Source organism: Carcharhinus amblyrhynchos, chromosome 9 (assembly GCF_965287045.1).
Source record: "Carcharhinus amblyrhynchos chromosome 9, sCarAmb.v2.hapA, whole genome shotgun sequence".
Taxonomy (NCBI): domain Eukaryota; kingdom Metazoa; phylum Chordata; class Chondrichthyes; order Carcharhiniformes; family Carcharhinidae; genus Carcharhinus; species Carcharhinus amblyrhynchos.
The window spans coordinates 59,961,289-59,987,911 of NC_137332.1; the positions used below are offsets into that span (position 1 = coordinate 59,961,289).

The window sequence follows — 26,623 nt, forward strand, 5'->3', positions numbered from 1 at the left end:
ATTTTTTAAAAATGTTTGCGACATCTCTGAAGCCAGTGCCAAATATATTCCAATTTCAGCTTTTTACACAAATCACCCACCAAATTAGCAAAATGTTAAACGTTGCTGTGGTCAGTTCAAGAATTAGGTGGTATTTACTTTTAAAAAAAAAACCAAATTGTATATTTGAAAAACTTAGCTGGAGAACAGCAATGTTTCATTGTGACAACTTCTCCCAACTAAAAAGATTTTTCAACATTCAAAATCTGTAGCTGAGTACATTATGGTGCATGAAACTGTAAGCAGCAATGCAGGAGTTAATGCAAAAACTCAACTCTAAAATATACTTTCTTTGATTTGGGGAAGGATTATGCCATCTGTTTCTAGCTGTGGCAATTTAATCATTTCCCTCAATACCCACATGTAAGAGAATCTTTTACCAACTGTCCTTCCTTCTGTGACATCCTATAAGGAAGGGGTCAACACCAAAGACAGATATATTCCTGGGCAAAATTTCCGACAACTATTTCTGATCACCTCCAGCAGCCTTAGAACTTTTCTTCATCTACAAGCATTTGTACTGTGCAAAACATGCTCGAAATACAAATACGTACCCCATATGTACCAGGAGATGATGAGGAATATGGAATCTGAAAGTGAAAACATCATATTTGAGAGATTTAAAATCAAATTTACCAAACATTAATGAAGCCAGTCTCAAACTCTGCTTATCTATTATAAATATGCTTTGGGTGAAATCTTGCACATTGACCTACAATAGCTTGCCTCAAAATCTAAATTGATAGAGAGTTAAGATCTAGTTTATGAATGGGGTGGGGGGGAATAAACTTCTCTAAGTGTTGATCTCTTTTTTTTTGTCCTGATTTCTCTGGAAGACTTACCCAAATGGCCATTGCTCCCGCATAAACTGGCAATAAGTACTGGTAAAATATTTATATGAAGACTTGAGACAATCTCAATGTTGCCAACCATTAGTAAATTGAACTTTTTAAGGCAGCGATGAACAGGTTGATAAAATTCCTATTTTCGTCCCCCTCTCCCAAATTCATGATTACCAAAAAATACTGGCATTTATATAACACAGGATAACATTCTAAAGTACTTTAAAGACAGCTTTTGAAGTGTTGTTTGAGTATTGTAAAATAACTAATACAAGAAACACATTAGCCAAATTGCACACAGCAAAATCTCACAGCAGTAATAACCAGATTGTGTGTTTTAATGATGTAGGTTGAGGGATAAATATTGGTCTGGATTAGTGTTGAAATAATATCATAGGATATTTAAAGTTAACCTGAGAGGACAGTCAAACCCTTGGTTTAACGGTCTCAACTGCACTTCCAACAGTTCAGTGTTCCCACAATACTGTAGTGATTCAAGTTCAAATCTCGCAGGGCTGAATGGCTTGTTCCTTGTTCAAACTTTTATTTCAAGTATTATTATTACTCAAAATGCTGTATTGTGGGAGGGCTACACTGGAGTGCCAGCCAAGATTCGTGCTTAAGGCTTTGGAGTGGGACTTGAACTTGATTCCTTCAGATTCAAGTGAGTTGACACGGGTCAATTGTAGCATCTTCACTGTCACTTTAATTGACACAAACTAACTGAGTAGAGAGCCATTGATTACACTTCTAAAGTGTTTTGCTCAATACTGTCAAAGATACCCATTTACCCATCCATTATCAGGGAAACTGCTTTGTCCATTATTATCACAATTATCACTACAGAGACTGATGGGTCATAAAGGCATTTATCCTGCAGGTAGATGAGGAGCACAGGATAGCTTAAGGAAATAGAAAATCATTTGTTGTAATTGTTATTGTACATTAACTAAACCAAACTTAATATCCCAAGACTAGGATATTCAGAACAATTATCTGAAAGACATTGGTTATAGAAAGGAGTATTTATAACCTCGCGGCAACTACTGATAATTTGGTCTGATATATCACTCAAAAGCAGTCTGAGCCACATACAAGTGTGAAGCCAGAAAGCTTCTCGAGAAGGGTGTGTAACAGATCATGTGATTAAATAGTTTAGGAAAATACATTTTATACTAAACTACATAGTAGTAGTTCCCCTCTGTAGTTACACTCAACCTACAGAGGGGAACCAATATCTTGGGGGAAAATTTGCAAAGGCTATGCAGGGGGGTTTAAACTGATTCAGAGGGGGGATGGGATCCTGAGTAGCAGGGATGAAAGTGAGGGGGGCATAGATGGGGACTGCAAAACGCGGCATCGTGGGGGTAGAGTAGAGCATGGTTTGAAATGCGTATACTTTAATGCGAAGAGTATTTGCAATAAGGTGGATGAACTTGCAGTGTGGATCAGTACCTGGAACTTTGATGTTGTGGCCATTTCAGAGACATGGTTAGAGCAGGGGCAGGAACGGTTGTTGCAGGTTCCGGGGTTCAAATGCTTCAGTCAGAGTAGAGGAGGAGGTAGAAGGGGGGGGAGGGGTAGCATTATTAGTCAAGGATTGTATCACAGTGTCAAAGAAGAAGTTTGATGAGGACTTGTCTGTTGAGGTAGTATGGGCTGAGATTAGAAATAGGAGAGGAGGTCACCCTGTTGGGAGTCTTTTATAGACCTCCTAAAAGTTCTAGAGAGGTTGAGGAAAGGATTGCGGAGACAATCCTGGATAGGAGTGAAAGTAATAGGGTAATTGTTATGGGGGACTTTAACTTTACTAATATTGATTGGAATAGCTACAGCTCTAGCTCATTAGAGGGGTCAGTTTTTGCACAAAGTGCAGGAAGGTTTTTTGACTCAGTATGTAGATAGACCAACTAGAGGTGAGGCTATATTGGATTTGGTGCTGGGAAATGAGCCAGACCAGGTGTTAGACTTGGAAGTTGGTGTGCATTTTGGTGATAGTGACCACAATTCGGTTACGTTCACCTTAGTGATGGAAAGGGATAGGCATGAACCTCAGGACAGTAGTTTTAGCTGGGGGAAGGGTAATTATGAGGCTATTAGGAGAGAATTAGGAAGCATAGGTTGGACTAGGAGACTACAGGGGCTGGGAACGTCCGAAATGTGGAGTTTTTTCAAGGAGCAGCTACTGCGAGTCCTTGATATCTATGTCTCTGTCAGGCAAGGAGGAAATGGTCGAGCAAGGGAACCGTGGTGCACTAAAAAAGTTGTTTCGCTGGTCAAAAGGAAAAAGGAGGCTTATGTCAGGATGAGACTTGAGGGCTCAGGTAGTGCACTGGGAAGCTTTAGATTGGCTAGGAGGGAGTTAAAGAGTGAGTTAAGAAGAGCTAAAAGAGGACATGAGAAGACTTTGGCTGATAGGATTAAGGAGAATCCTAAGGCGTTCTATAGGTATGTTAAGAACAGAAGATTGGTTAGGGCAAAATTAGGGCCAGTTAGAGACAGCAGTGGGAAGTTATGTGTGGAACCGGAAGAGATTGGAGAGGCATTGAACCAATATTTCTCTTCGGTATTCACACAGGGAGACATAAATGTAGCTATGGAGAACACTGGGTTACAGGGTTGTAAACTGGATAGTATTGCAGTTGATAAGGAGGATGTGCTAGATATTCTTGAGGGTTTGAAAACAGATAAGTCCCCTGGGCCAGACGGGATTTACCCTAGGATTCTCTGGGAGGCAAGAGAGGTGATTGCAGAGCCTCTGGCTCTGATCTTCAGGTCGTCGTTGGTCACAGGTATAGTGCCAGAGGATTGGAGGATAGCGAATGTTGTCCCATTGTTTAAGAAGGGGAACAGAGACTTCCCCGGGAATTATAGACCGGTGAGTCTTACTTCTGTTGTGGGCAAAGTTTTAGAAAAAATTATTAGGGATAGGATTTATAGTTATTTAGAGAGTAATGAATTGATTGGAGATAGTCAGCACAGTTTTGTGAAGGGTAGGTCATGCCTTACTAACCTTATTGAGTTTTTTGAGAAAGTGACCAAAAAGGTGGATGGGGGTAAGGCAGTTGACGTGGTATATATGGACTTTAGTAAGGCGTTTGATAAGGTTCACCATGGAAGGCTTCTGCAGAAAATGCAGATGTATGGGATTGGGGGTGATTTAGTTAATTGGATCAGGAATTGGCTAGCAGATAGGAGACAGAGGGTGGTGGTTGATGGAAAGTATTCGTCATGGAGTTCGGTTACAAGTGGTGTGCCTCGGGGATCTGTTTTGGAGCAACTGCTGTTTGTAATTTTTATAAATGATCTGGATAAGGGTATAGTTGGGTGGATCAGTAAATTTGCTGATGACACCAAAGTCAGAGGAGTGGTAGATAGTGAAGAGGGGTGTCATAGTTTACAGAGAGACTTGGACAAGTTGCAGAGCTGGGCCAAGAGGTGGCAGATGGAGTTTAATGTGGAAAAGTGTGAGGTAATTCACTTTGGCAGGAATAACAGATGTGTAGAGTATAGGGCTAACGGTAGGACTCTGAATAGTGTTGATGAACAGAGGGATCTAAGTGTATGTGTACATAGATCCCTGAAAGTTGGGAATCAAGTAGATAAGGTTGTTAGGAAGGCATACAGTGTCTTGGCATTTATTGGTAGGGGGATTGAATTTAGGAGCCGCAACGTCATGTTGCAACTGTACAAAACTCTGGTGCGTCCGCACTTGGAGTATTGTGTACAGTTCTGGTCCCCACATTATAGGAAGGATGTGGAGGCATTGGAGAGGGTGCAGAGGAGGTTTACCAGGATGTTGCCTGGTATGGAGGGAAGGTTCTATGAGGAGAGACTGAGGGATTTGGGGTTGTTTTCGTTAGAAAGAAGGCGGCTAAGAGGGGACTTTATTGAAACATATAAGATGATTAGAGGTTTAGATAGGGTGGACAGTGATAGCCTTTTTCCTCAGATGGAGAAAGCTAGCACGAGGGGGCATAGCTTTAAGTTAAGGGGTGGTAGATATAGGATGGATGTCAGAGGTAGGTTCTTTACCCAGAGGGTGGTGAGGGATTGGAATGCCCTGCCTGCTGCAGTTGTAGATGCGCCTAGTTTGGGGGCGTTTAAGAGATCCGTGGATAGGTTTATGGATGGAAACGGATTGGTTTAGGTTAGAGGGTCATTGCTTTTTTAATTGGTCGACACAACATCGTGGGCTGAAGGGCCTGTTCTGCGCTGTAATGTTCTATGTACATGATCTACATATTAAAAAAGTAACTTTCTTGATTCATAATTTGCATGTGGCTCAGGATTTATCAGACCAAATTACCCATCGTATGTCTGAGGGGTTATAAATATTATTACTCTTTATGCATGTATTTGAGTTACTTATCCTGAACATCCCAGCTCTGGTTTGTAATAATTGAAAACTAAGGCACCGAGTTAGAACCCCTTGTTTCAACTAAGTTATCAGTCTCCTCCAGACAGGGCAATAGTGGGAATATTACTATTTCCTCAATCAAAGATTGGTCGCAGGAAACTGCAACTAATGTTTCCTTGCATTCCTGTCCAGTGACTTCTGGTGGAAAGTACACTTCTGTGAGCAGGAGAACACAGGATTCAAGCTCAATTATGATGGCCCGTGGTGCACAACTGACTGCCAGCACTGCTGAAGCATCCAGGTGAATAATACACAAGCTGATAAAGTTGTCCACGGGACTATATTCAGCAGAGACAATTTCCAGGAGGGAAATGGGGAAAAAAAAGGGAATTTATGTGGTGATCCTAGGATGGCATGGTGGCACAGTGGTTAGCACTGCTGCCTCACAGTGCCAGAGACCCAGGTTTGATTCCCGGCTTGGGTCACTGTCTGTGCAGAGTCTGCACATTCTCCGTGTGTCTGCGTGGGTTTCCTCTGGGTGCTCCGGTTTCCTCCCACAGTCCAAGACGTGCTGGTTAGGTGCACTGGCTGTGCTAAGTTCTCCCTCGGTGTATCCGAACAGGCGCCGGAGTGTAGCGACTAGGGGATTTTCACACTAACTTCATTGTGATGTTAATGTAAGCCAACTTGTGACAGTAATAAATGAAGTAAATACTGGTTGAATGGTTGTGTGGATTGAAATTTGGTTGTGAATGCCCTTGATGGTGTGCAGGAGTGCCACACTGAGCCATTTTCCACTGTGCACTGTCCAAATTGCATGCACTGCAATAAATGTTTTTTTTGTCTCTTCTAGGATTAATAGCCATCACTGAAACAGCAGTTCTTCTCCTGACCTTTCTGAGCCAACTTTACAGCTCAGGTGAATGCCACAGATGTACTCATCAATTTGTTACACTTCCATTTCCTTTCTCACTCTTTTTACCCAAATGCGAACGATGGCAGAGACGTCCAGAGCAGACCCTAAACGGTTGATGTTTTATGGCAACATTTGAAAATTGTGATTACAACCTCTCACTGGAATACAACTTGATCAATTTGCACTTGAAAACCACACTCCAAACCCAGAGTGAACTGTTGATTTCAATCCCAACACCGTACGTAGCTACTGTGCCTCAGCTCTGCGATCAGGAACAATTGAACAAGCTGGGGGTTGGGGGGCTCTTTTTAGAAAAGGAAAGGCTAAGGAGAAACTTAATGAAGGTTTTTACAGTTACTTAGGAGTTTGAAATGATAGACGAACAGGGATGTCCAAAATAAAGACCACAAATATAAGACAGTTACTCATAAATCAAAGAAATTTAGGAGGTACCTCTTTACCTAATGTGGGGCTAGATTGCATGAATGTGCTAGCACATGGAATAACTAAGGTGAATAGATACACTTAAATCAAAGCTAAATGAACATAAAACATTCTGAAAATGAGCTTAGGTGAAGTAGAATGGGAGGAGGTTCATGTGGGGCATAAAATAGTGGCATTGGCCAGTTGGATCGAATGTCCTGTTTCTCTTTTGTAAATTCCATTCAAGCTGGCCGCCTGACTCCTTCCACAAAAAGAGGGGAGGAAACTTCAAGATCAATAATTGTGTTTTAAAAGAGACACTCCATTTACTGTATGTAGATGCAATAAATTCGCTGCCCAATAGTAAAGGAAGTGCTGAACTTCTAAACTCCTATAACTATGGAGACTACAACTAAGGTCCCAGAATTGCTTGGAAGAGTGAACTTATCAAGAGTCCCAAGGAAAGGAAAGGCTGGATAAAAATAACGCTACATTTCTAGAACCATTTAGGTATTGCCAGCTCAGTCTTTTTGGATTTTATCAGGTCATGAAAATCACTAAGACCATTTCAATCTATCTTCCAAATGTGGAAGAGATTCACAAGATTCTCCATTTGTAATCAGGAGAAGGGATTGGCACTAGAATCAAAAACAGCAAAATGTGAATGAAAACTGAAAGAACAATTTGGTCATAATATAAGAAAGGCTTTCTCTTGCTATTGGAAGTGGTTTGAATGGAGCTGATAATGGAAACAGGAGAAGCAAAGGAATAATGATATGTCTTATACAGAAACCATAAGTAGAATGAAAAAAATTGTACAGTACGGAATGATTACCGACCAATCAGAAAAGTAATTTCTTGCTGGATTGCCAAATGTATTTATAGTACATGGAAACTAATAAACAAAGAGTTCATTGTAATAGGCAGATGCAGGTAACATTTTGTTTGTATACACGCTGAATAATCTTAAAATGTTTCCCCAAGGATTAATAATCTAAATAAATTGCTTTCCTTCCAAATTCCTTATTAAAGTTGATGGTCATTGAAAAAAATGTGCCTTTCATTGTCCAGTTAAGCCATTAACCGTGGCATGTGTTAGAATCAATACACAAGAAATTGTCTCATAAAGCAAGTTGCTACAAGTTTTCATTAAATTTTTAACTACACTAATAAAGAACAACTTACCATTATAATACTAATTAAAGAAAGAACATATGCAACGAGGAGGACACCCTATACAACAGGGCAATAAAACACATTGCTGAGAATGAACTGACAAACATATTTAGGATTAGAAAAGGATTTGATTGGACAAACATAGAACCATTTTTTCTACTTGCAATGGAGGTCAGAATTAGGGGCCATAAAAATGAAAGTGTCATTAACAAATGCGAGAAAGAGAATTCTGGAGTAACTTCTTAGCTCCGTGGTTAGAATGTGGAACTTGCTACCATAGACAATAGTTAAGATGAATAGAAGAGACTAGCAGGAAGTTAGATAAACAAATAAGAAAGAAAGGGATAAAAGAATATGGTAGTGGGATTAGAGAAGAATGGTGGGAGGAGACTCATGTGGAGCATAAACACTGTTGGGACAAATGGTCTATTTGTGCTGTAAATACTATGTAATACAGCACTACTTACTGAGTTAGCATTGGAAGGATTAGGCCATGGTCGTCCAGCTCCTGGGCCCCTGCAACGAAAATATATTAAAAGCATTTATTTTCTCAATGCATTAACTCTCACAACAATTCTTGCAGCACTAAATCAGAGCTGCTTTCATTAAATCTTTCCTTGTCTTTATCATAAATTAAGATTCCATTACAACTAAATCTACCTTTGGCATTAAAGTTTCAAACTCTCCAAAAATGTTAGAAGAGAAAGTTAAAAATATATCCAATTTTCCTCACTTAATGTTTGGAAACATGCAACTGAACTCAGCAAAGGAAATGGTTATGTCTTGCAAAGTGATCACTGATGTCAGTAAAAGTTTAAAATCGACTTTACCCAATTTTAACAATCATTTATCTGAAACACTTACATGTTCATTCCAGCCATGCCTGGACCTATTGAATTGGGGGGAGGTCTCATTGAGCCGCCGTAGTTCTGCAACGATAACCAAGGATCAGACTACCATTACGAGAAGGAAAGCAGAGATGGGGATGGAAGGGAAGAAAAACAGAATGTTAATTGCTAAGTTATCATGCAAGTCCCAGGATTTGAGCTAAAAAGAAAACAAGTTGAAATCAACAAATTCATGTTCCACTTCAAAGTTTACTTTTGGGCAGTTTGCAAACCGATGGAGAATTTTGTTTCCATCGTCTCAGTAATCCCCTCCAACTCAGACCTCGGCAGCAGTGAAGATTTAGCTCAATCTTACACCCAATAAATTCAATTAGTGCAGTCATTTTCCTTTGTTTCCATTTGTGAAATGACTTTCCTGTTCCAGATTATAACACTGATCAGGCATGAAAGGGTTAACTTGGTGTAAGAATCAACTAACTTTGATACTGGGTATGCCGATTTGCTACAAAACATCGTATTTTCTAAATATATAATTTCTACTAAATGTTCACTGCTACCACCCGAATAGCAAAAGGTGCAGTTTTGTGGTAATACACGATTCCCTTTATTCAGGCACTGAATTGGCATTTTCACAATTAAGAATGTATAAAAAAATCCTGAGAACATTTTTAGCTATCACTTCTGCCTAATAACTTGCACAATTGGACTTCTGAAAACACAATGTTCCAAAGGCACTTCACTGAGTAGTAAGAGAAATTGAACACCAATCCCCAAGGGACAGCACTGAGGTGTGATTCAGGTTTGAATGCAAAGATGGATTTTACATAGACCAGTACATAGAACATTACAGCGCAGTACAGGCCCTTCGGCCCTCGATGTTGCGCCGACCTGGAGCCAATCTAATGACCCTCTAACCTAAACTATTCCAATATTATCCATATGCCTATCCAGTGACCATTTGAACGCCCTTAAAGTTGGCGAGTCCACAATTGCTGCAGGCCGGGCATTCCATGTCCTTACTACCCTCTGAGTAAAGAACCTACCTCTGACATCTGTCCTATAATTATCACCCCTCAATTTAAAACTACGTCCCTTCGTGTTAGCCATCACCATCTGCGGAAAAAGGCTCTCACTGTCCATCCGATCTAATCCGCTGATCATCTTGTATGCCTCAATTAGGTTACCTCGTAACCTTCTTCTCTCTAACGAAAACAACCTCAAGTCCCTCAGCTTCTCCTCATAACACCTTCTCACCATACCAGACAACATCCTGGTAAACCCCTCTGCACCCTTTCCAACGCTTCCACAACTTTCTTATAATACGGCAACCAGAACTGTACACAATACTCCAAGTGCAGCTGCACCAGAGTTTTGTACAGTTGCAACATAATCTCACGGCTCCAAAATTCAATCCCCCTTACCAATAAAAGCTAACACACTGTACGCGTTCTTAACAACCTTATCAACCCGGGTGCCAACTTTCAGGGAACTATGCACACGTACACCGAGATCTCTCTGCTCGTCGACACTACCAAGAGTCCTTCCATTAGCCCTATATTCTGTAATCCTGATACTCTTTCCAAAGTGAATCACGTCACACTTTTCCGTATTAAACTCCATTTGCCGCCTCTCAGCTCAGTTCTGCAGCTTATCTATGTCCCTCTGCAAACTGTAACATCCATCCGCACTGTCTACAACTCCTCCGACTTTAGTGTCATCCGCAAATTTACTAACTCATCCTTCTACACCCTCATCTAGGTCATTTATAAAAATGACAAACAGCAGAGGCCCCAAAACAGAACCCTGCGGTACACCACTAATAACTGAACTCCAGGCTGAATATTTTCCATCAACCACCACCCTCTATCTTCTATCAGCTAGTCAATTCCTGATCCAAACTGCTAAATCACCCTCAATCCCATGCTCCGTATTTTCTGTAGTAGCTTACCATGGGGAACCTTATCAAACGTTTTGCTAAAATCCATATGCACCACATCAACTGCTTTACCCTTATCCACCTCTTTGGTCATCTTCTCAAAGAACTCAATAAGGTTTGTGAGTAGACAACCGTGTTTTGAGAGGATGAACCAGGACTGGTTATGGTTGAGGTTGAGAAAAGTGGAGAGGCTTGAATTAGAGGCTGAAGCTTCTGAGAAATAGCAATCACTGCTGGATTGCTGCTCTGCAACTCTGTTCCAACATTCTGACCAGGTCTTCAGAGCCTGGCTACTTCAGAAATGCAGAGCTATCTTTCACCGAACCACTTCCTCATAATGCTGGATCTTTCCAGATCAAGCTACCACTACTGCATAGGGCTAACACTTACACTGAAAAGCTTTGGAAAATCTAACCAACTTTTTCAACGTGGTAGTGACTGGGTGAACTTGTAGATGGGCAGAGTAGCAGCTGGGAAGGGTACACAGGTCGGGGGGGTAGTCTGCGGCCAGCGAAAGATTCATGTGGTGTGGGTTAGGCACTGGGCAAGTTGGGATTGGGGTGATGGGGGTAGGAAGAGAGTAGTCAGGGGTGCCAGTTTTATGGTTACCCAAGGATTTTTCTAACATTTCCTGGGTTACTACCCAGGTAAATAAGTTGGAATGGTCTGCGGGGAGTCAGAGACTTTGTTGTAAGGTCCCAAGCAGCAGGGGAACTGCCCATTGGAAGTTCAAACCTCCAGGGCAATTCCCACAGAATCAGCGCATTGGGACGTCTGCATGGTCCAAAGTACATCTTAGAATTCCATCTGGTCTTTAACAACCTGGAAAATCAGATCTAGGCCAGGGGTTCAACATGTTAGGCTTAGGTAGCTGAAAGACTTGTTACTAGCCATGGGATAGGAAAGATGAGTGTACAGAGGTCCAGAGTGACAATACTGAAGAACATGGGAGTGAGGAGCTGCAGAGATAGGGTGGAGGGCATAGAAATGTGCAATGAGGAGGTTATCAAAAGACACAGACACCAAGTGCCAGTAGAAGCCTACAAAGACAGAATTGATACAAGAATGGGCTTGTTCGTCGTAGGAAGCAATATTTTGGATACTGGAACTTAAGGAAGCGAAGGCAAAAGGAAGACAGTCGGCCAATATGATGCAACATACAGCAATGAGATAATCTGCTTTGGTAATGTGAGTCGAGGGATGAGTATTGTCAAGAGAATTCTCCAGCTCCCCGGGGCAGCAGCGGGGTTAGCACTGCTGCCTCACAGCGCCCGGGACCCAGGTTCAATTCCCGCCTCAGGTCACTGTTTGTGTGAAGTTTGCACTTTCTCCCCGTGTCTGCATGGGTTTCCTCTGGATGCTCCGATTTCCTCCCAGAGTCCAAAAGTGTGCGGATTAGGTTGATTGGCTGTGCTAAATTGACCCTAGTGTTGGGGAAATTAGCAGGGTAAATGTGGGTTATGGGAATAGGGCTTGGTTGGGATTATGGTCAATATAGACTATATGGGCAAAATGACCACCTTCTGTACTTTATGGATTCTATGGTGACATAGCAACTTCACAAGCCCATCTGAAAGTCTTCAGTTTAACATCTCATTAAAAATAGCATCTCTAACAATGCAGCACTTCCTCAGGCTGGCATTGCCAGGTTCATGTCGCACTATCTGTAACCCCCGTGACTTGCCTGGGTTTGCAAAACCTCACTTACTGTACTGTCTGGAGACAATACACATCTCTTTAAACTGTGATCAGTGCTCCTTCCACTCACATTATCAGCCACTTCAGGTCTTGAACAGCAGGTTAGGTGTAAGGATTCGCATTCTAATCAGTAATCTCTAAACTGTCTGTGCTTTATATGCTCTGTCTGAGGCCAGAACTCTCCATTCACCTGACGAAGGGACTAACCCCGAAAGCTTGTGAGTATATTATCAAATAAATAGGTTGGACTAAAACCTGGTGTTGTCAGACTTTTTACTGTGTTTACGCCAGTCCAACGCCGGCATGCCCACATCATTGCCAGGATAAGCATAGATCATGTGCTCAACTTTCTGGAATGGGAATGGGAACATCATTTTCCGACTCAAGCAAATACAATGAGCCAACGCTGACAGGGAAATATTCATTCTGGCTGCTATTTTCTCCTTTCTTAGATTAGGGGTACTGTGAACAACTGTTGTCACACCTCAACTTCAAATCAGCGTTTAAACAATCTGACTGATCTACACAATCTAAATGTTCAAATTGCAAAACTTATCATGGAAAGAGAGAAACTGGAAGAGAGAAGGTTAATCAGACATGCCTACTGATGGGTATCAAAAATTAAAGAAGAATGTTTCAGTACAAGAAAGTTCAAAGACAATAGCTGAAAAACTCCAGCTCCTGTACTGCCTACCTGCTGTCCCATTGGGCCCATTCCTCGTGGAGGAGGATTCATTCTCTGCATTGGTCCACCCATACCAGGGTGCCCTGTCGAAGGGAGAAGAAAATCACATTACATGCACAGCACAGACGTATTTCTAAAACCTAGGTGACACTGCGAACACATCTCACCTTGCTGTCGTGTGGGATCCAATGTGTTGGGTAGCAATGGCTGTGCACCTGGAACACCACCTGGGGGCTGAAAACAATTTCAGCGTTAGTATGCAGCATCCAATTTCAGAACAACTGTCATTACTTGGGCTCAAAACGAGAGATACACGAATGCTTGTGCTTTGGGTGGTGGCAGAAAAGGAGACGGGGGAAATGTGAGTGAGGAGGGAGCAAAGTGAGAGCGAGTGATGGAAATGAACCAGGTAAAGAGAAAATCAACACTAAAGGATCCCACTCCCAACTCAATACTCCCAGCAATCAACAACTTTCCATAAATGCACGCCTTCAATTTGGAGATATAAAACCCAATAAATATTGCACAGAAAGTTGAATAATAAAACCATGATGAAACAAAATAAATAAATGCTCAAGTAATTAAGTTACTCCATCCTCATTCTAATGTTTTCCCCCTCTTCTGCTGATGGCTGTGTTTCTTTCCAGGCTATGGAGTCATAAGGTGCTTGCAAGTCTTCACCAAGTTTCCCAAATCATCTAGCCAGGGAGTGTTAGTTGGCTGGTCGAACTGTTGGGAGAATCACAAACCAACCTAATCCTGATCTCTCCCAATCTCGTCATTTTCCCCTCGAAGCTTCTAGAATAATTCATTATAGGAATCCTTACAGTTTTTGCCACCCCCCACTTCCCGTCTCATGGAACCATAGAAATTTACAGCAAAGAATTACACCTCATTTGGCCTCCTGTATGATTTGAGGTAAATAATCAGACATGGACCAGGCCACCTGGTCTACAGGGCTTGGCTCGGCACTGAACTATCTGAACAGCCATGCTTCTTTCTTTTGTGTACTTTGTCAGAACTTAGTTCCACTAGAGAAGAACATACAAACAAAAACAAGCGCTTGACAAATGAACAAAGTTTAGCCTTGGGTTTTTAAAAAAAATGAAATGGCCTGGTATCAGAGATATTATTCAGAAATTATATTTCCTTAACCATCAAGTTAACACACAAGCCGTTTATTGGATTAACGGGAGATTCGTGTCTGATCCACTGTCAGGGAAATTCCCCACACCCACCAAAAAAAATTGATTCAAAACCACCACAAATCTAAACAAACTGGATAAAGATTAGAAAATGTGGCCAAAACAATTATTTTGGCAGCACAACAAATAGTGCATTGTTACAGAATCATGAGCTCAGCAACAATTCTGGCTGGGTGCACCTTGTAGTTAATGGCTGAAAATATCCTATGCTGCACAACTAGAATTTTCTCCCAATTTGAGGGCAAAAAAATAGACATGCATGTTAACCACTGAAAATGTCTTAACCAATTAGCTGTACATAAGCACACCATATAAACCCCACATATCTCACTGCACTCAGTTGGACAGGTCAGTCAGCACTTCTGTTGCTACTGCCCTGTTACTCAGTGTGTACATCAGTCACTGAAACACGCTCGCTTGGGTGCAGTGCAGCACAGCACAACAAGGTCACTCTCCTAACAGACTCATGAAAGAGCCTGGAGCCATGTAAGGTTCACCTTAGCTTCATTTATGGCTCTCAGTAGGCTTTCTGCTCAATCTGCTTCTACAATTCTATTCATGGCCAAACTAGTTATGGAATAGCAGACTGAACAAAAATTCAACACTGCCCCCTCTTCATTTCTTGCTCTGAGTGGATTACTCCACCTTCTGAAAAAAAAATAAAGTTCTATTAAAATTAAACTTGGGCGACATTCAACCTGACTTCAAGCGACTTGGCAGCTGCCCTCTCTGATCTGATTGTAATAGATGCGCATCCTTCAGGAGACCCTATTTTTATATTCCACCTAACCACAGTACACCATTCCAGAATAACCCGCAAATAAAATATTCACGAACATGGTGTTCCTGGAGATAGAGCCAAGTGAACACAGCAAAACCAATGCAACAACTGAACTGATAGCAAATCCTTCTAGCAGCTTTGAATACTTTAGAGGAGCAGAAACCCCTAATAGAATCCAATTCACTCCATGAAGAAAGGAAAGTGGAAGTCTGAAATGCAGCACCATAAGTTATTTAATCCTGCCCAGGAGGAGAGGGGGGGGTCTCTGGAGATGATACTCTAGCCATCAGCTGACATCCACTAAAGAAATAATGAACAAGTTTTGTGCGATAGAGGGAAATGGATGCAGCATTTCATCAAGTCTTGGGTCATACAGCTTTAGAGCACAGAAAGAGACCCTTTGGCCCATTGTATAATAATGGATGTTGGGAGCAGGAGCAGATCACAAGGACTGTGTTCACACTCTGGAAATAAAACTGCTGACTGACATTTTGAAGAAACCCTCAAGTTAAAAGGATGACAGGAAAAGTGAAAAGCACCATCTTTATTGGTTAGGTTCTTTGTTAAAAAGTTGTATAGCATAGCTAAACTCATTTAAAATCAATTTGGGTAGCTTTCATTTCAGTTGCCAGTGAAATTAAACCTTTCCTTCTTAATGGCAAAAGCTTCCATTTAAGAAGTGTCGGGAAAGGGAAAAGGTGATGGAAGGAGAAGGATAGGAAACTAACTGATTAAAGAGATAACATACCAAACAGCTCTCGTAGTGACGTTGAGATCATTTTTGGAAGTGTACCGATTTCCCATTCCTGCACACCCAGGAGCTACTGAACAGTGGAGGGGGTTAGGGTCAGACTGAGCTGTGATGCTATCACAGTTGAAATACCTGCACTTGCTGTCCCAACTAACAATTGAAAAAATAGTCATTTGAAGGAATACCAGAGGATTGCTAATGGTCCTAGAAAAATGTCTCTCGTGGGTCACCTAGGGAGCATTTGGAGGACATGGGGAGGCAGACAATCCAAACACTTAGGTGCTACAATGTTGTGCTTTAATTGACGGAATAGAATGGCAAGCCACAAATAACAACACAGTCTTTTAAATCCAAGGTGCACCTCAATGCCCAGTTTAGGTACCACGAGTTTTTCAAATAAAATTGTGCAGCCAGAGCAAAGATGCTCTCATTAACATTGCCAAGTCTTAACAAAATCGATACACCATGCAAGTAACTAAGGAGGCTTTCAGCTGGAATTCCCACAGGTTATATTGCTGCAGCGATAGGGTACTATACATTTCAACATATTTTTACTGCAAGCAATATTCCTCAGATAAAAATCACTACTTTGACAACTTGCATCAGTATTTGAAATTCAGAAGGGGAACCAGTGACACTGATGTCAAAATTCATATGAGCATGCAAAGAGAGCAGCTCCATGTCTTTACAAATCCAACATTAAAACCAACTGAGGTTACAGCACATAATATTTGTGCAAGAAGTGCACTGAGCACAACACAGGTCACACACAGAAAACCATTCTGAATTAACAAAAAAGGTACATCTGGGTATTAAATGATTAAAAAGTTTAGAATGGGGAGCACCAAAAAAGTTTAAAAATCCATGTACACAGGTCTCTAAAATGCAGTTGTCAGGCAAAAGCAATCAGAAGTAGTAACAGAATGTTAGTCTTTAAAACCACAGGATTAGAATATTAATGGAATAAACTTCTCCGCAGCAAAACAAAGCCCTGGTTAGTCCACATCTCAAAGTACTCTGCACAGTTCTACGTGATGCATTTGAGAGACCATATAGCTGCCTTGGCAGGAGTGTAGCAGAGATTTACCAAATCATTACCAGAATTCCAAGGGTTAGGATTTTAGGAAAGAATACGTTGACTCTGCTTTTACTCATTGGCAAATAGATGGTTATGGGGTAATTTGATTGAAGTGTTTAGTATTTAAAAAGATATTGGTAGGGTAGAGAGAAACTTTTCCATTGGCGGACAGAATTTAGAATAAGGAAAGATACCCTGAAAGTCAGCCAGACCATTCGGCAGAGAAGCTAAGGAATACTTCTTCGTGCAAAGGGTGGGGATAAAGAGCAGTCTAAAAAAGTGAATGCTCTCAGTTATGATAGTTGTTCAAGAAATCCTTTAAAATCTGATGGTTAGATTGTTGCTAGACAAGGTAGAAAGCACACAGTCATGGTCTCATTAAATGGCAAAACAGACTAGAGGGCATGAAAAGCCTAGTCCTAATCCGATATTTCTAACACTCACTCAGTAGTAAACAACTTTGGCAAGCCAGTTAATTAAATACAGTTACACGATGGGAACATTAAGTGTAGCAACGTTAGAAGCATAGTGGGTACAGTACCTGGCTTCCCATTCTGATGGGGGGCCTTGGACCTCCTGCGTATCGTGGTGACATAAAAGGCTGCAATCACACAGAATTAGTTAAATCTACAATCAGCTAAAATCCTAACAGTTTAATCTGCATAGTGGAAAACCTGTAAACTCACGCAACAATTTGTAAAAAATATGACCAAAGCCAAAGCAAGTGATTTGGTGCTGGGTGATACATTATGTCAAATCCTTTGAATTCCTGCACTTGCTGTGGGGACAGCACAATTTGCTTTCCAACTATTGTGATTTTGAACAAAAGGTCCTGAAGGAAATGAAAATAGAAGTTTTGAGTGATATATCACTGCTGGCAATAAATCACTTGCCTGAGCCAATGCTTGTGCTCTGGATCTGCACCAAATTGATGAGGACTTTGAGATGACGTAAAAAGGAAGATCGTAACTCACTTTTTAAACAATATGCTATCGTTCTAAAAACTCAATTTCCCTCCAAATGCCCCAATGAACAGCACTACAATAAATAAAGTTAAACAAAGATTAGATACTTTACACTGAAACTCAATTTCCCTGATCATCCAAAAAAAAAGAAGCCTTGTAGCTTTAAAATTGAACCACCTTGATTCACAGAGTAGCAAACAGATTGGGATAATTAAGCTACATATCCTACTCGTCAGTGATGATTGATATAGTAGAAAGGTGACTTCTGGCAGAATAAGGAACCTGCCCACTGTCCAGGACACCTTCACAAGCCAGTTCTGTCAGAATTACACTTTAGGAACTAGACTCAATTCCAAAAGTTGCAAAGGAAAACAGATCAATGTAACTCAATCTCTGTTCAGTTACAAAGAACTTGTTTCATATTACAAACTTAAAATGGAAACTAAGCAAATTTACAAACTAATTTTCTGAAGTCTATGTTTAGAGACACTATTTCAATATAGGTGAAGCTGCAATAAAATTTAAACTGAAGCAAAATACTGCGAATATTGGAAATCTGAAGTCTTTTTAAAAAAAAAGTTAAAAAATAAATTCTCAGGTCCCTCGTGAAATATATGTAACATTCACCAAAGAGGTAAATCTCAGCATAAATGCCAATTTTTGTGTGAAATACTCTTTTTGGAAACATAGCCAGAATGAGAAAGGGAAACTTGTGAAGAATTGCTGGCTTCTCTTGGGCACCTTTTCCTGACAGGATTGGAGAAGCTAAAGAACAAGGGAGCAATGAGGGCAGCAACATTAAAATCAATATGAAAAAAAGTCATCCAGATTTCTTGCTGGAATAAAGTGACCATGTTTAGTCATGACCACTAATAGTTTCTTAAAATATTATGATTTTTAGCATAATAAATTTGAATTTATATACATATTCATATTTAGGTCCATCAGGCGTACTAATGGTTTCTCATTTGACTTGTATTGAATCCTTGCATTGAAACACAAGTTAAAAATACACAACTTTCCAGGCAATGAGCTCAATATAATGGATGCTGTGGCTGAGGAACTCAAGTGATAAGAGTTTGATAGCAACGATGTGATGGTATTCCTGCAAGGCGGCTATTAATAGGGATTGTACATTTTATATGGACACACAGGTATACACACAGACATATACACACACCAAGCTGTCAACACTTCACATACATTTTTGGAACACAGTTGCAAATCAAAATACTGGCCCAGTTTCAAGGCAATGATCTGCTCACTAGGCTGAATACACATAAAAGCATTTATAATCAGAAAAGGAAAAATTACAGAAAGGCAAATCTGGTTATCCCAGGAGTGAACCTTCCTAACTCCCCTGGATCACTTAGTTTTGACCATCAGGCAAAATTGAAATAGCAAAAAGACTCTAAATGAAAACAGAAGTAATTGGACTTTCCATCTGGAGTTGCACATATTCCTACTATGCTGAGCCAAACTGATAAACATGCAACTTTAACATGAGGGTTTCACTCTGCCCAATGGCTCAATGGTTAAATGCACCATAAGGGATGATACTGAACCCTGTAGACCAAGTAGTCCAAGGTTTAGATTATGGACTGTGCCAAATTAGCCTAGCTCAGTTAAGGCAAAGCATTAGTTCTACTCTTGAAAAGGCAGGTAATGGGAGAAAAAGATGGTGTAAGATGGGTCAGAATGAGGGGTTGGAAGAACAAAAATGGGCCTGGCTTCCTGCTTCTGTTCACTAGCCTTTGGTTCTAGTGGACAAGAATGCTCATTTGTGTGGACGGCAGGTCAGAACTGGACTTGGTTATGATGCCTTCTAGGGCAAACAACCTCCTCACATTCAACAAGAATCAGAATAGCCATTTGAGCACATTATCAACAGGTAGCCAACATAACGGAACCTCACCTAGCATGCCTTTAGCAGAGGGCATGGGAGCTGTGGGGAAGAAAACCTGAACATTAAAAAAAATGCATGACCTGTGAGTTGACAGAAGCACAAATAAAATCCATCTAATTTAAAAGAACCCTAAATGGAAGTTTCACTTCTGAGGACAACCTGATCAAGAGTCTAGCATATAAGACAACAGCAAGCAAAGTCAAATCATTAGTCAAATGTAGTAACTCTTGCCCCTTCTGAATTAAAGAACCCAAGCAATTGCACCAGCTCATTACCTGATTGTGGGGTCCCATCATGTTGTTAGGATTGTGAGGAGGCGGCTGTGTATGTGGCGAGGGCTGAGAACCTGGGGGTCCCTGCGAGAGGTTAGAGAGCAGAGGAGGGGGGGTTACAGCGTCAGTGCATCAAGTTGCAGGCTGCTCAGAAAACTGCGGAGCCACTCAAAAAAAGATTCTTTTTAAGAAGTATAACAGCTGTTGCAGACCTGCCATGTTTGTGCTTTCAACAAGTGTTAGTCTCTAGGCTGCTGCCAGCGACAATGTAGTTTGTTACCACGAGCAATTTTCTTAATTAACAGACATTAATTAGCCATTTAGCATTTCTGCAAAGCAGCTTTACCAAACATGAGTACCACTGTGATAAATAGTACTGATTAGAGGATGCCCTAATTAACAGCAACGAGCAAGAGAGAAAATGAAATTACGCAAATTAAAAGGGAGTGGAAGTTAATGAAGCTGGAATGCATTTGCACCTGTAGTTCTTTTGTGTTGGTGAGAACGGAACACACTACAAAATTTACATCTCATCATTTCATTAAAAGATTCATGGTGAAACACAGTAAATAAAGCTTTTGGACCAATTAGTTTGAGACTGAGCCAACCACTTCCATTTCTAGACTTACAAGAAGCAGTTTCCTAATAAGTCACTGTACTCTCTGGCAATTCTAAAAATTCTGGGATCTTCAACTTGGTAAAATGGAAGGGAAGGGAAAAAATGATAATCTTTCTCAGAGAACACACTTCACCTTGTCAACTAAACCCAGTTTGCTTTCAGCTTATGCATAATCAAAATTAAACATGTTCCACCACATTCTCTTTAAGAGCAGATTTAATTCTGGAAGGTCAACTAATTTAAATTGGAGGGTGAAAAGTCAAACTGAGAAAATGGGAGCAGTCACTGGTTGCAGACTTCCATCACTTTCAACAATCACATTAAAACTGTACCACTTCAAGTTATGTTAGTCAGGAGTACTCCGATAATTAGCTGCCCACAGGAAACATTTTCTTCTTATCTCTCCTGAAGGTACAGACTTCTCCTGAGACACAATTCCATGAAGCAAGAGCACCTCTCATAAACCTAACATAGTATTCAACCTCAGAACTGGGCAGGAAAACCCAGTGCTGTTCTGTACACATTTTCCAACAAGAGTCCCTGTACAACAATTGGAAGCATATGCCTGATTTCTGTCCCTTTACCAAAACCAGTGTTGCTATTCTAACATTACAACTACCAGAGTTCAACTAAGCCAGCGGAGACCTGGACTAGAAGCTGGTATTTTCCTGAACTGTGTGCCTCAACCTCACTAACATGAGAGTCGGTGCATTTACTCACTGAGCCATTTGAGAAATTGATTCTTTATTCAAAGTAACAATCTCACCTATCCCAGTGTAATGGAAGGATGCCCACTCTCTGAATGGACAGAAGGTGGAGAAGAATTTCCACAAAATGGGAGCTGGTGATGTGAATTGAAGACTCAAAAGTAGAAATCCAATGTAAAAAGTTGATTATATTAATCTAAGCCATCATTTCACCAGGACAGAAATGTTTGAGCTGTTAAAGAAAAAACACTATTTTACATGAAACGTATTCCACTTCAAAGCTCAAACAGAACACTTCTGTTCCTTACACTCCCCAAGACATTTAGATTACAAATAAATTTCCCTTGTCAACAGAATCTCTATGCTCCCAGACAACATGCTATTGTAAGGGTTAATAATCTAGCTGCTCTGATAAACTTAGAGCTTTCTTCAAGAACTATTGTAACAATAATGCATCTTCTGCAAATTGAAATTGTTAAGACACTCAAATCCAAAACCTTGCAAAGCCTCCCAATTGGCAGCAATTTCTGAAAAGTGAATCAAGACCTCACGGTTACTGCAACCTCTTGCACTAATGCTTCTGACAGATACTTTTCTGGATAATGTAACTGCAGATGCAGCATCGATGTAAACACTTCAACAAATATCACATCCTCCAGCCAAATCACTACGCAAGGGTGGGAAGGCTCGGCTGTCTACAAGACAAAAGCATTTTCAAAAACCATGGCTGTCCACTTCCTCCCAGCCTCCCAAGAGACACTGTGTTTAAACATACTGTGCACAGCACCTCAATATTCTTACAGCAACTGAGTAACAGGATGCATGTGAGACAAGCAGATTTTCAAAGGAATGCAATTGGTTTCATATTACAGAAATAGTCAAAGAGTTCATAAATTAAAGCCAATTTGTTTCTTTAAAAAAAACCTTCTCCATGTTTTTACAAATTAAGCTAATACGCCAATTTTGAATCTAGAAATGTGGGTCAGTGTGGTCAGAAATTTGTTTAAAGGCATTTTAATTCAGGACAAGTGATGGATGGGAAGGATAGCTGGAACTGGTCACGTAACCTCACACCATTTTGAAATCAGCTCGCAGTCTAATTTCAAACAAAGTACAGCACAATCTGGCCCATGCAGTAGCTGGGTCGCACGGCACAACATATAGAACTCAACATGCAACACAATATACATACATCCTTGAACACACACACACACACCATCAGCATAGACAATGGAGTTCACATACTATCCAACGAACAACACAATGCACACTTAGCCCTGTACTTGCAGTAATAATTCAATGTTAACAATTGGTGTCATCTTCATAGTGTGTTATAGTAAACGTACGGTCTACGGTCAGAGGCGAGTGCCCCTAAGCATAATCAAATCAAAGACAGCTTTATACTACATAAAAATCACTTATCAATTACAGATCCTGTTCATGTTCAAATAGTACTCTATAGTGGAAAGTGTGAGTGTCTTAAAATAATCAGATATGGACAAAGCATTGTGGAATTGTGTATGGTGATTTTATCATATTTTAATTATTAAATAGAATTGCAGTGTGCCCTCCTGTAGAAATTCTGTCCAAGCAGTTTCAAATCAGGGCCACTGATAGCAATTACCAGCATTAGCGTATTCTAGACCTATGTGCTCTGGTACAGAAACGCATTTTGCAGCAACTGCAAACCCCACATGGGGGGGGGGGGGGGGGGGGGGGCGCGGGCGGGCGCGCGCGCACACACACAGGGGCGCGCGCGCACACACACAGGGGCGCGCGCGCACACACACAGGGGCGCGCGCGCACACACACAGGGGCGCGCGCGCACACACACAGGGGCGCGCGCGCACACACACAGGGGCGCGCGCGCACACACACAGGGGCGCGCGCGCACACACACAGGGGCGCGCGCGCACACACACAGGGGCGCGCGCGCACACACACAGGGGCGCGCGCGCACACACACAGGGGCGCGCGCGCACACACACAGGGGCGCGCGCGCACACACACAGGGGCGCGCGCGCACACACACAGGGGCGCGCGCGCACACACACAGGGGCGCGCGCGCACACACACAGGGGCGCGCGCGCACACACACAGGGGCGCGCGCGCACACACACAGGGGCGCGCGCGCACACACACAGGGGCGCGCGCGCACACACACAGGGGCGCGCGCGCACACACACAGGGGCGCGCGCACACACACAGGGGCGCGCGCGCACACACACAGGGGCGCGCGCACACACACAGGGGCGCGCGCACACACACAGGGGCGCGCGCACACACACAGGGGCGCGCGCACACACACAGGGGCGCGCGCACACACACAGGGGCGCGCGCACACACACAGGGGCGCGCGCACACACACAGGGGCGCGCGCACACACACAGGGGCGCGCGCACACACACAGGGGCGCGCGCACACACACAGGGGCGCGCGCACACACACAGGGGCGCGCGCACACACACAGGGGCGCGCGCACACACACAGGGGCGCGCGCACACACACAGGGGCGCGCGCACACACACAGGGGCGCGCGCACACACAGCAGTCGCATTAATAAAAAGTGCAAGCATGTGCACGTGGCAGGGGAACAAATAACTCTTGATGAGGTAACAACTGAATAAGTCAAGTAGATCCAATGATCCTTCCTCAGGTGCACACAATGTGTATGCCACCAAGTATTGCACCTAACACCTCATTCTGAAGAAATCATTCCAAAATCCCACCTGCATCCAGTTTGGTGCAAATGCCTATTTGCATCTGCACAAATTTAGATAATGTATCTATTGTTCACTTTTTAGTAGTGCACTATAAAAACAGTAGGGGGCACTGTTGACACATGAGCCTTACTGCTTTGTTATTCAACATGCTGCAGACTAACTGCTGATGCATAGCAAACACAGCACTGGACATTGATTTATGAGCAACTTTCCATTTCATCAGTGCAGGTTCGAACTCTACATGGCTAGTTTTCATAGAAAAGAAAACCTGATTGCTGCAGCCTAAAAGTTTCCAATCTACAGCAGAACAGATAAATCTTCCATGAATTATAAATGAAAAACTATACCACAAACATGTGATAAGTCTTTGATTCATAAGGAGTTCTCTTCCAGACGAGAGAGCGAGCGAGAGAAAGCAATCACATCTATTTTGAAAATCTGGAAAGCCAGCACCATAACAGTTCAATGTTTGTGAGGCTGCAATTGACCTCAAGAGTGCAAGGGATCCCTCTCCTGTTGCTATCTGATGCAAACAAAGAGTGTTTGTATCAGATAGAATCTCAACTGCCAACAGTGCCATCAAATGAGGAGTGAACAGTGCAAATTCCAGAGTTCCGAAGTACTGAGGAACTGAGTCACAAGTGCACATAACAGCCAGATTTTGGTGCTCATAAATTAATAAAGATCAATTTCTGGAAAAGAAACACCAATTCAAAGTCCATATTGATTCGGTGAGTGAATGCACTGCCCACTGTGCTGTTGTGTATCATCACATTTGAAATATCCCAGATTCCTTCCTTGGTCCCGCCAAAGTTATCGCTAAGCTATTATCAGTACAACAATTAGCCCATGTGCCACTGGGACACAGGTGATGGTTAAGTCAGCAGGGTGCTTAATCTTTATCATATCCAATCACTATGGCTAGAATGAGAGTCTACACTTGTCAATCTGCTTTGAGATGCTGCACAGTTTCAAAATGAAGAATTACACTAAGGTAGCAGAAAATTGAAACAGGACAATCACAACTAGTTCAATCTTCCTTTCAAATTTACACATTGTCCTTTCAAAAAAAATTCAAGTATAAATTCATGTGTGTGGGGTTATAATGGGAATGACCTATGTAAACTTTGCATGTATTAACTACATCTGATAGTGTTGCAGCATCTCCACTGGTAGGAGGATGAAATTGCAATGAGACAAGTTTACACAATCAGCTTGCGCAAGCAGTTTCCATTATAAATATTGACACAGGAACTTATAATGGAAAGTGTGCAGAATTAAGATGTTTAATTATATTAGAGAGAAAAATGGGCATGGCTTACTATATCCTCTCCTTGCAGAATTACTTGCCAATATTTTTCACCCAAGTTCATACATAGGAACCACCTGTACCTGTGGAATAATACTCCAGCTTGAGTCAGCACCTTGAGAGGCAGGAGAAACTAAAATGACGTTGTTTGTTTGGCATGAGTTAAAATGAAAAAGAAGCCATTTATCAAAAAAAAACTCTTTTCTCAGTCACCCACAAGCCCTTCCACACTCCATTTCGGAAAGTATCTAGTAGTGGCTGAATGAGACAACTAAATTTTCCCTCTCTAAGAAAAGATACCTCGTATTAACCAGCTAAAGACAGAGATTGCAATGTGAAACCATCCTCTTTACCTTCCTCCTCGACATTAATACCAAACAACACCATCCCCAAATTCGTCTAGTCTTGGGAGACAAATATGGTATCAAAAATTCATATTTAAGCCAATACAAAATTATTCAAATTTACTGGAGTTCTATGAGGTGGTGTCTAGGGCGGTGGATAGAGGAGAGCCGGTGGATGTGGTCTTTCTAGATTTTCAGAAGGCGTTTGACAAAGTGCCTCACAAGAGGTTACTGCAGATGGTCGAGGGACATGGAGTTGGGGGTAGGGTGTTAGCGTGGATAGAGGATTGGTTGTCAAATAGGAGGCAGAGAGTGGGGGTCAACGGGTGCTATTCGGATTGGCGGATGGTGACTAGTGGAGTGCCCAGGGGTCGGTGCTGGGGCCTCAGCTTTTTACCATTTATATAGATGATCTGGAGGAGGGAACCGAGTGTAGAGTGTCGAAATTTGCTGATGACACCAAGATTGGGGGAACGGCAAATTGTGCGGAGGGTGTGGAGAGTCTGCAGAAGGATCTAGATAGGCTGGGCGAATGGGCCAGGAAATGGCAAATGGAATTTAATGTTGGCAAGTGTGAGGTGGTCCACTTTGGTAGGAAGAATGGTAGGAAGGACCATTACTTACGGGGAGAAAAACTGCAGCAGGCAACGGTGCAGAGGGACCTCGGGGTCCTTGTGCATGAGTCGCAAAAACCCAGCTTGCAGGTGCAGCAGGTGGTCAGGAAGGCAAATGGGATGCTGGCCTTCATAGCGAGGGGGATTGAATATAAAAGTAGGGAGGTCTTGCTGTGGCTGTATAGGGCATTGGTGAGGCCACAGCTGGAGTACTGTGTGCAGTTTTGGGCGCCGTACTTACGCAAGGATATTTTGGCCTTGGAGGGAGTGCAGAGGTGGTTTACTAGGCTGATTCCGGAGTTGAGGGGGTTGAGCTATGAGGAGAGGCTGAATAAACTAGGCTTGTACGCATTAGAGTTTAGAAGAATGAGGGGAGATCTCATTGAGACGTATATGATGATGAATGGGATGGATAGGATAGAGGTG

General features: G+C 42.0%; 1 protein-coding gene across 8 annotated transcripts in view; it reads right to left on the reverse strand.

The window, feature by feature from the left end:
* Positions 1 to 26,623, reverse strand: part of ssbp3a (single stranded DNA binding protein 3a) — a 164,292-nt gene that overhangs the window by 11,680 nt on the left and 125,989 nt on the right. For 2 of the 8 annotated variants that reach the window (XM_080195780.1, XM_080195783.1), the window contains exons 6-12: positions 19,885 to 19,965; positions 17,280 to 17,339; positions 13,091 to 13,157; positions 12,933 to 13,006; positions 8,621 to 8,685; positions 8,224 to 8,272; positions 594 to 629 (exon numbers count right to left, since the gene is read on the reverse strand). In XM_080195780.1, the coding sequence (XP_080051906.1) occupies positions 594 to 629; positions 8,224 to 8,272; positions 8,621 to 8,685; positions 12,933 to 13,006; positions 13,091 to 13,157; positions 17,280 to 17,339; positions 19,885 to 19,965 (432 nt within the window). Of the gene's footprint in view, positions 1 to 593; positions 630 to 8,223; positions 8,273 to 8,620; positions 8,710 to 12,932; positions 13,007 to 13,090; positions 13,158 to 17,279; positions 17,340 to 19,884; positions 19,966 to 26,623 lie in introns of all 8 variants that reach the window. The other 6 variants (XM_080195779.1, XM_080195781.1, XM_080195786.1 and 3 more) reach the window with 3 other exon arrangements.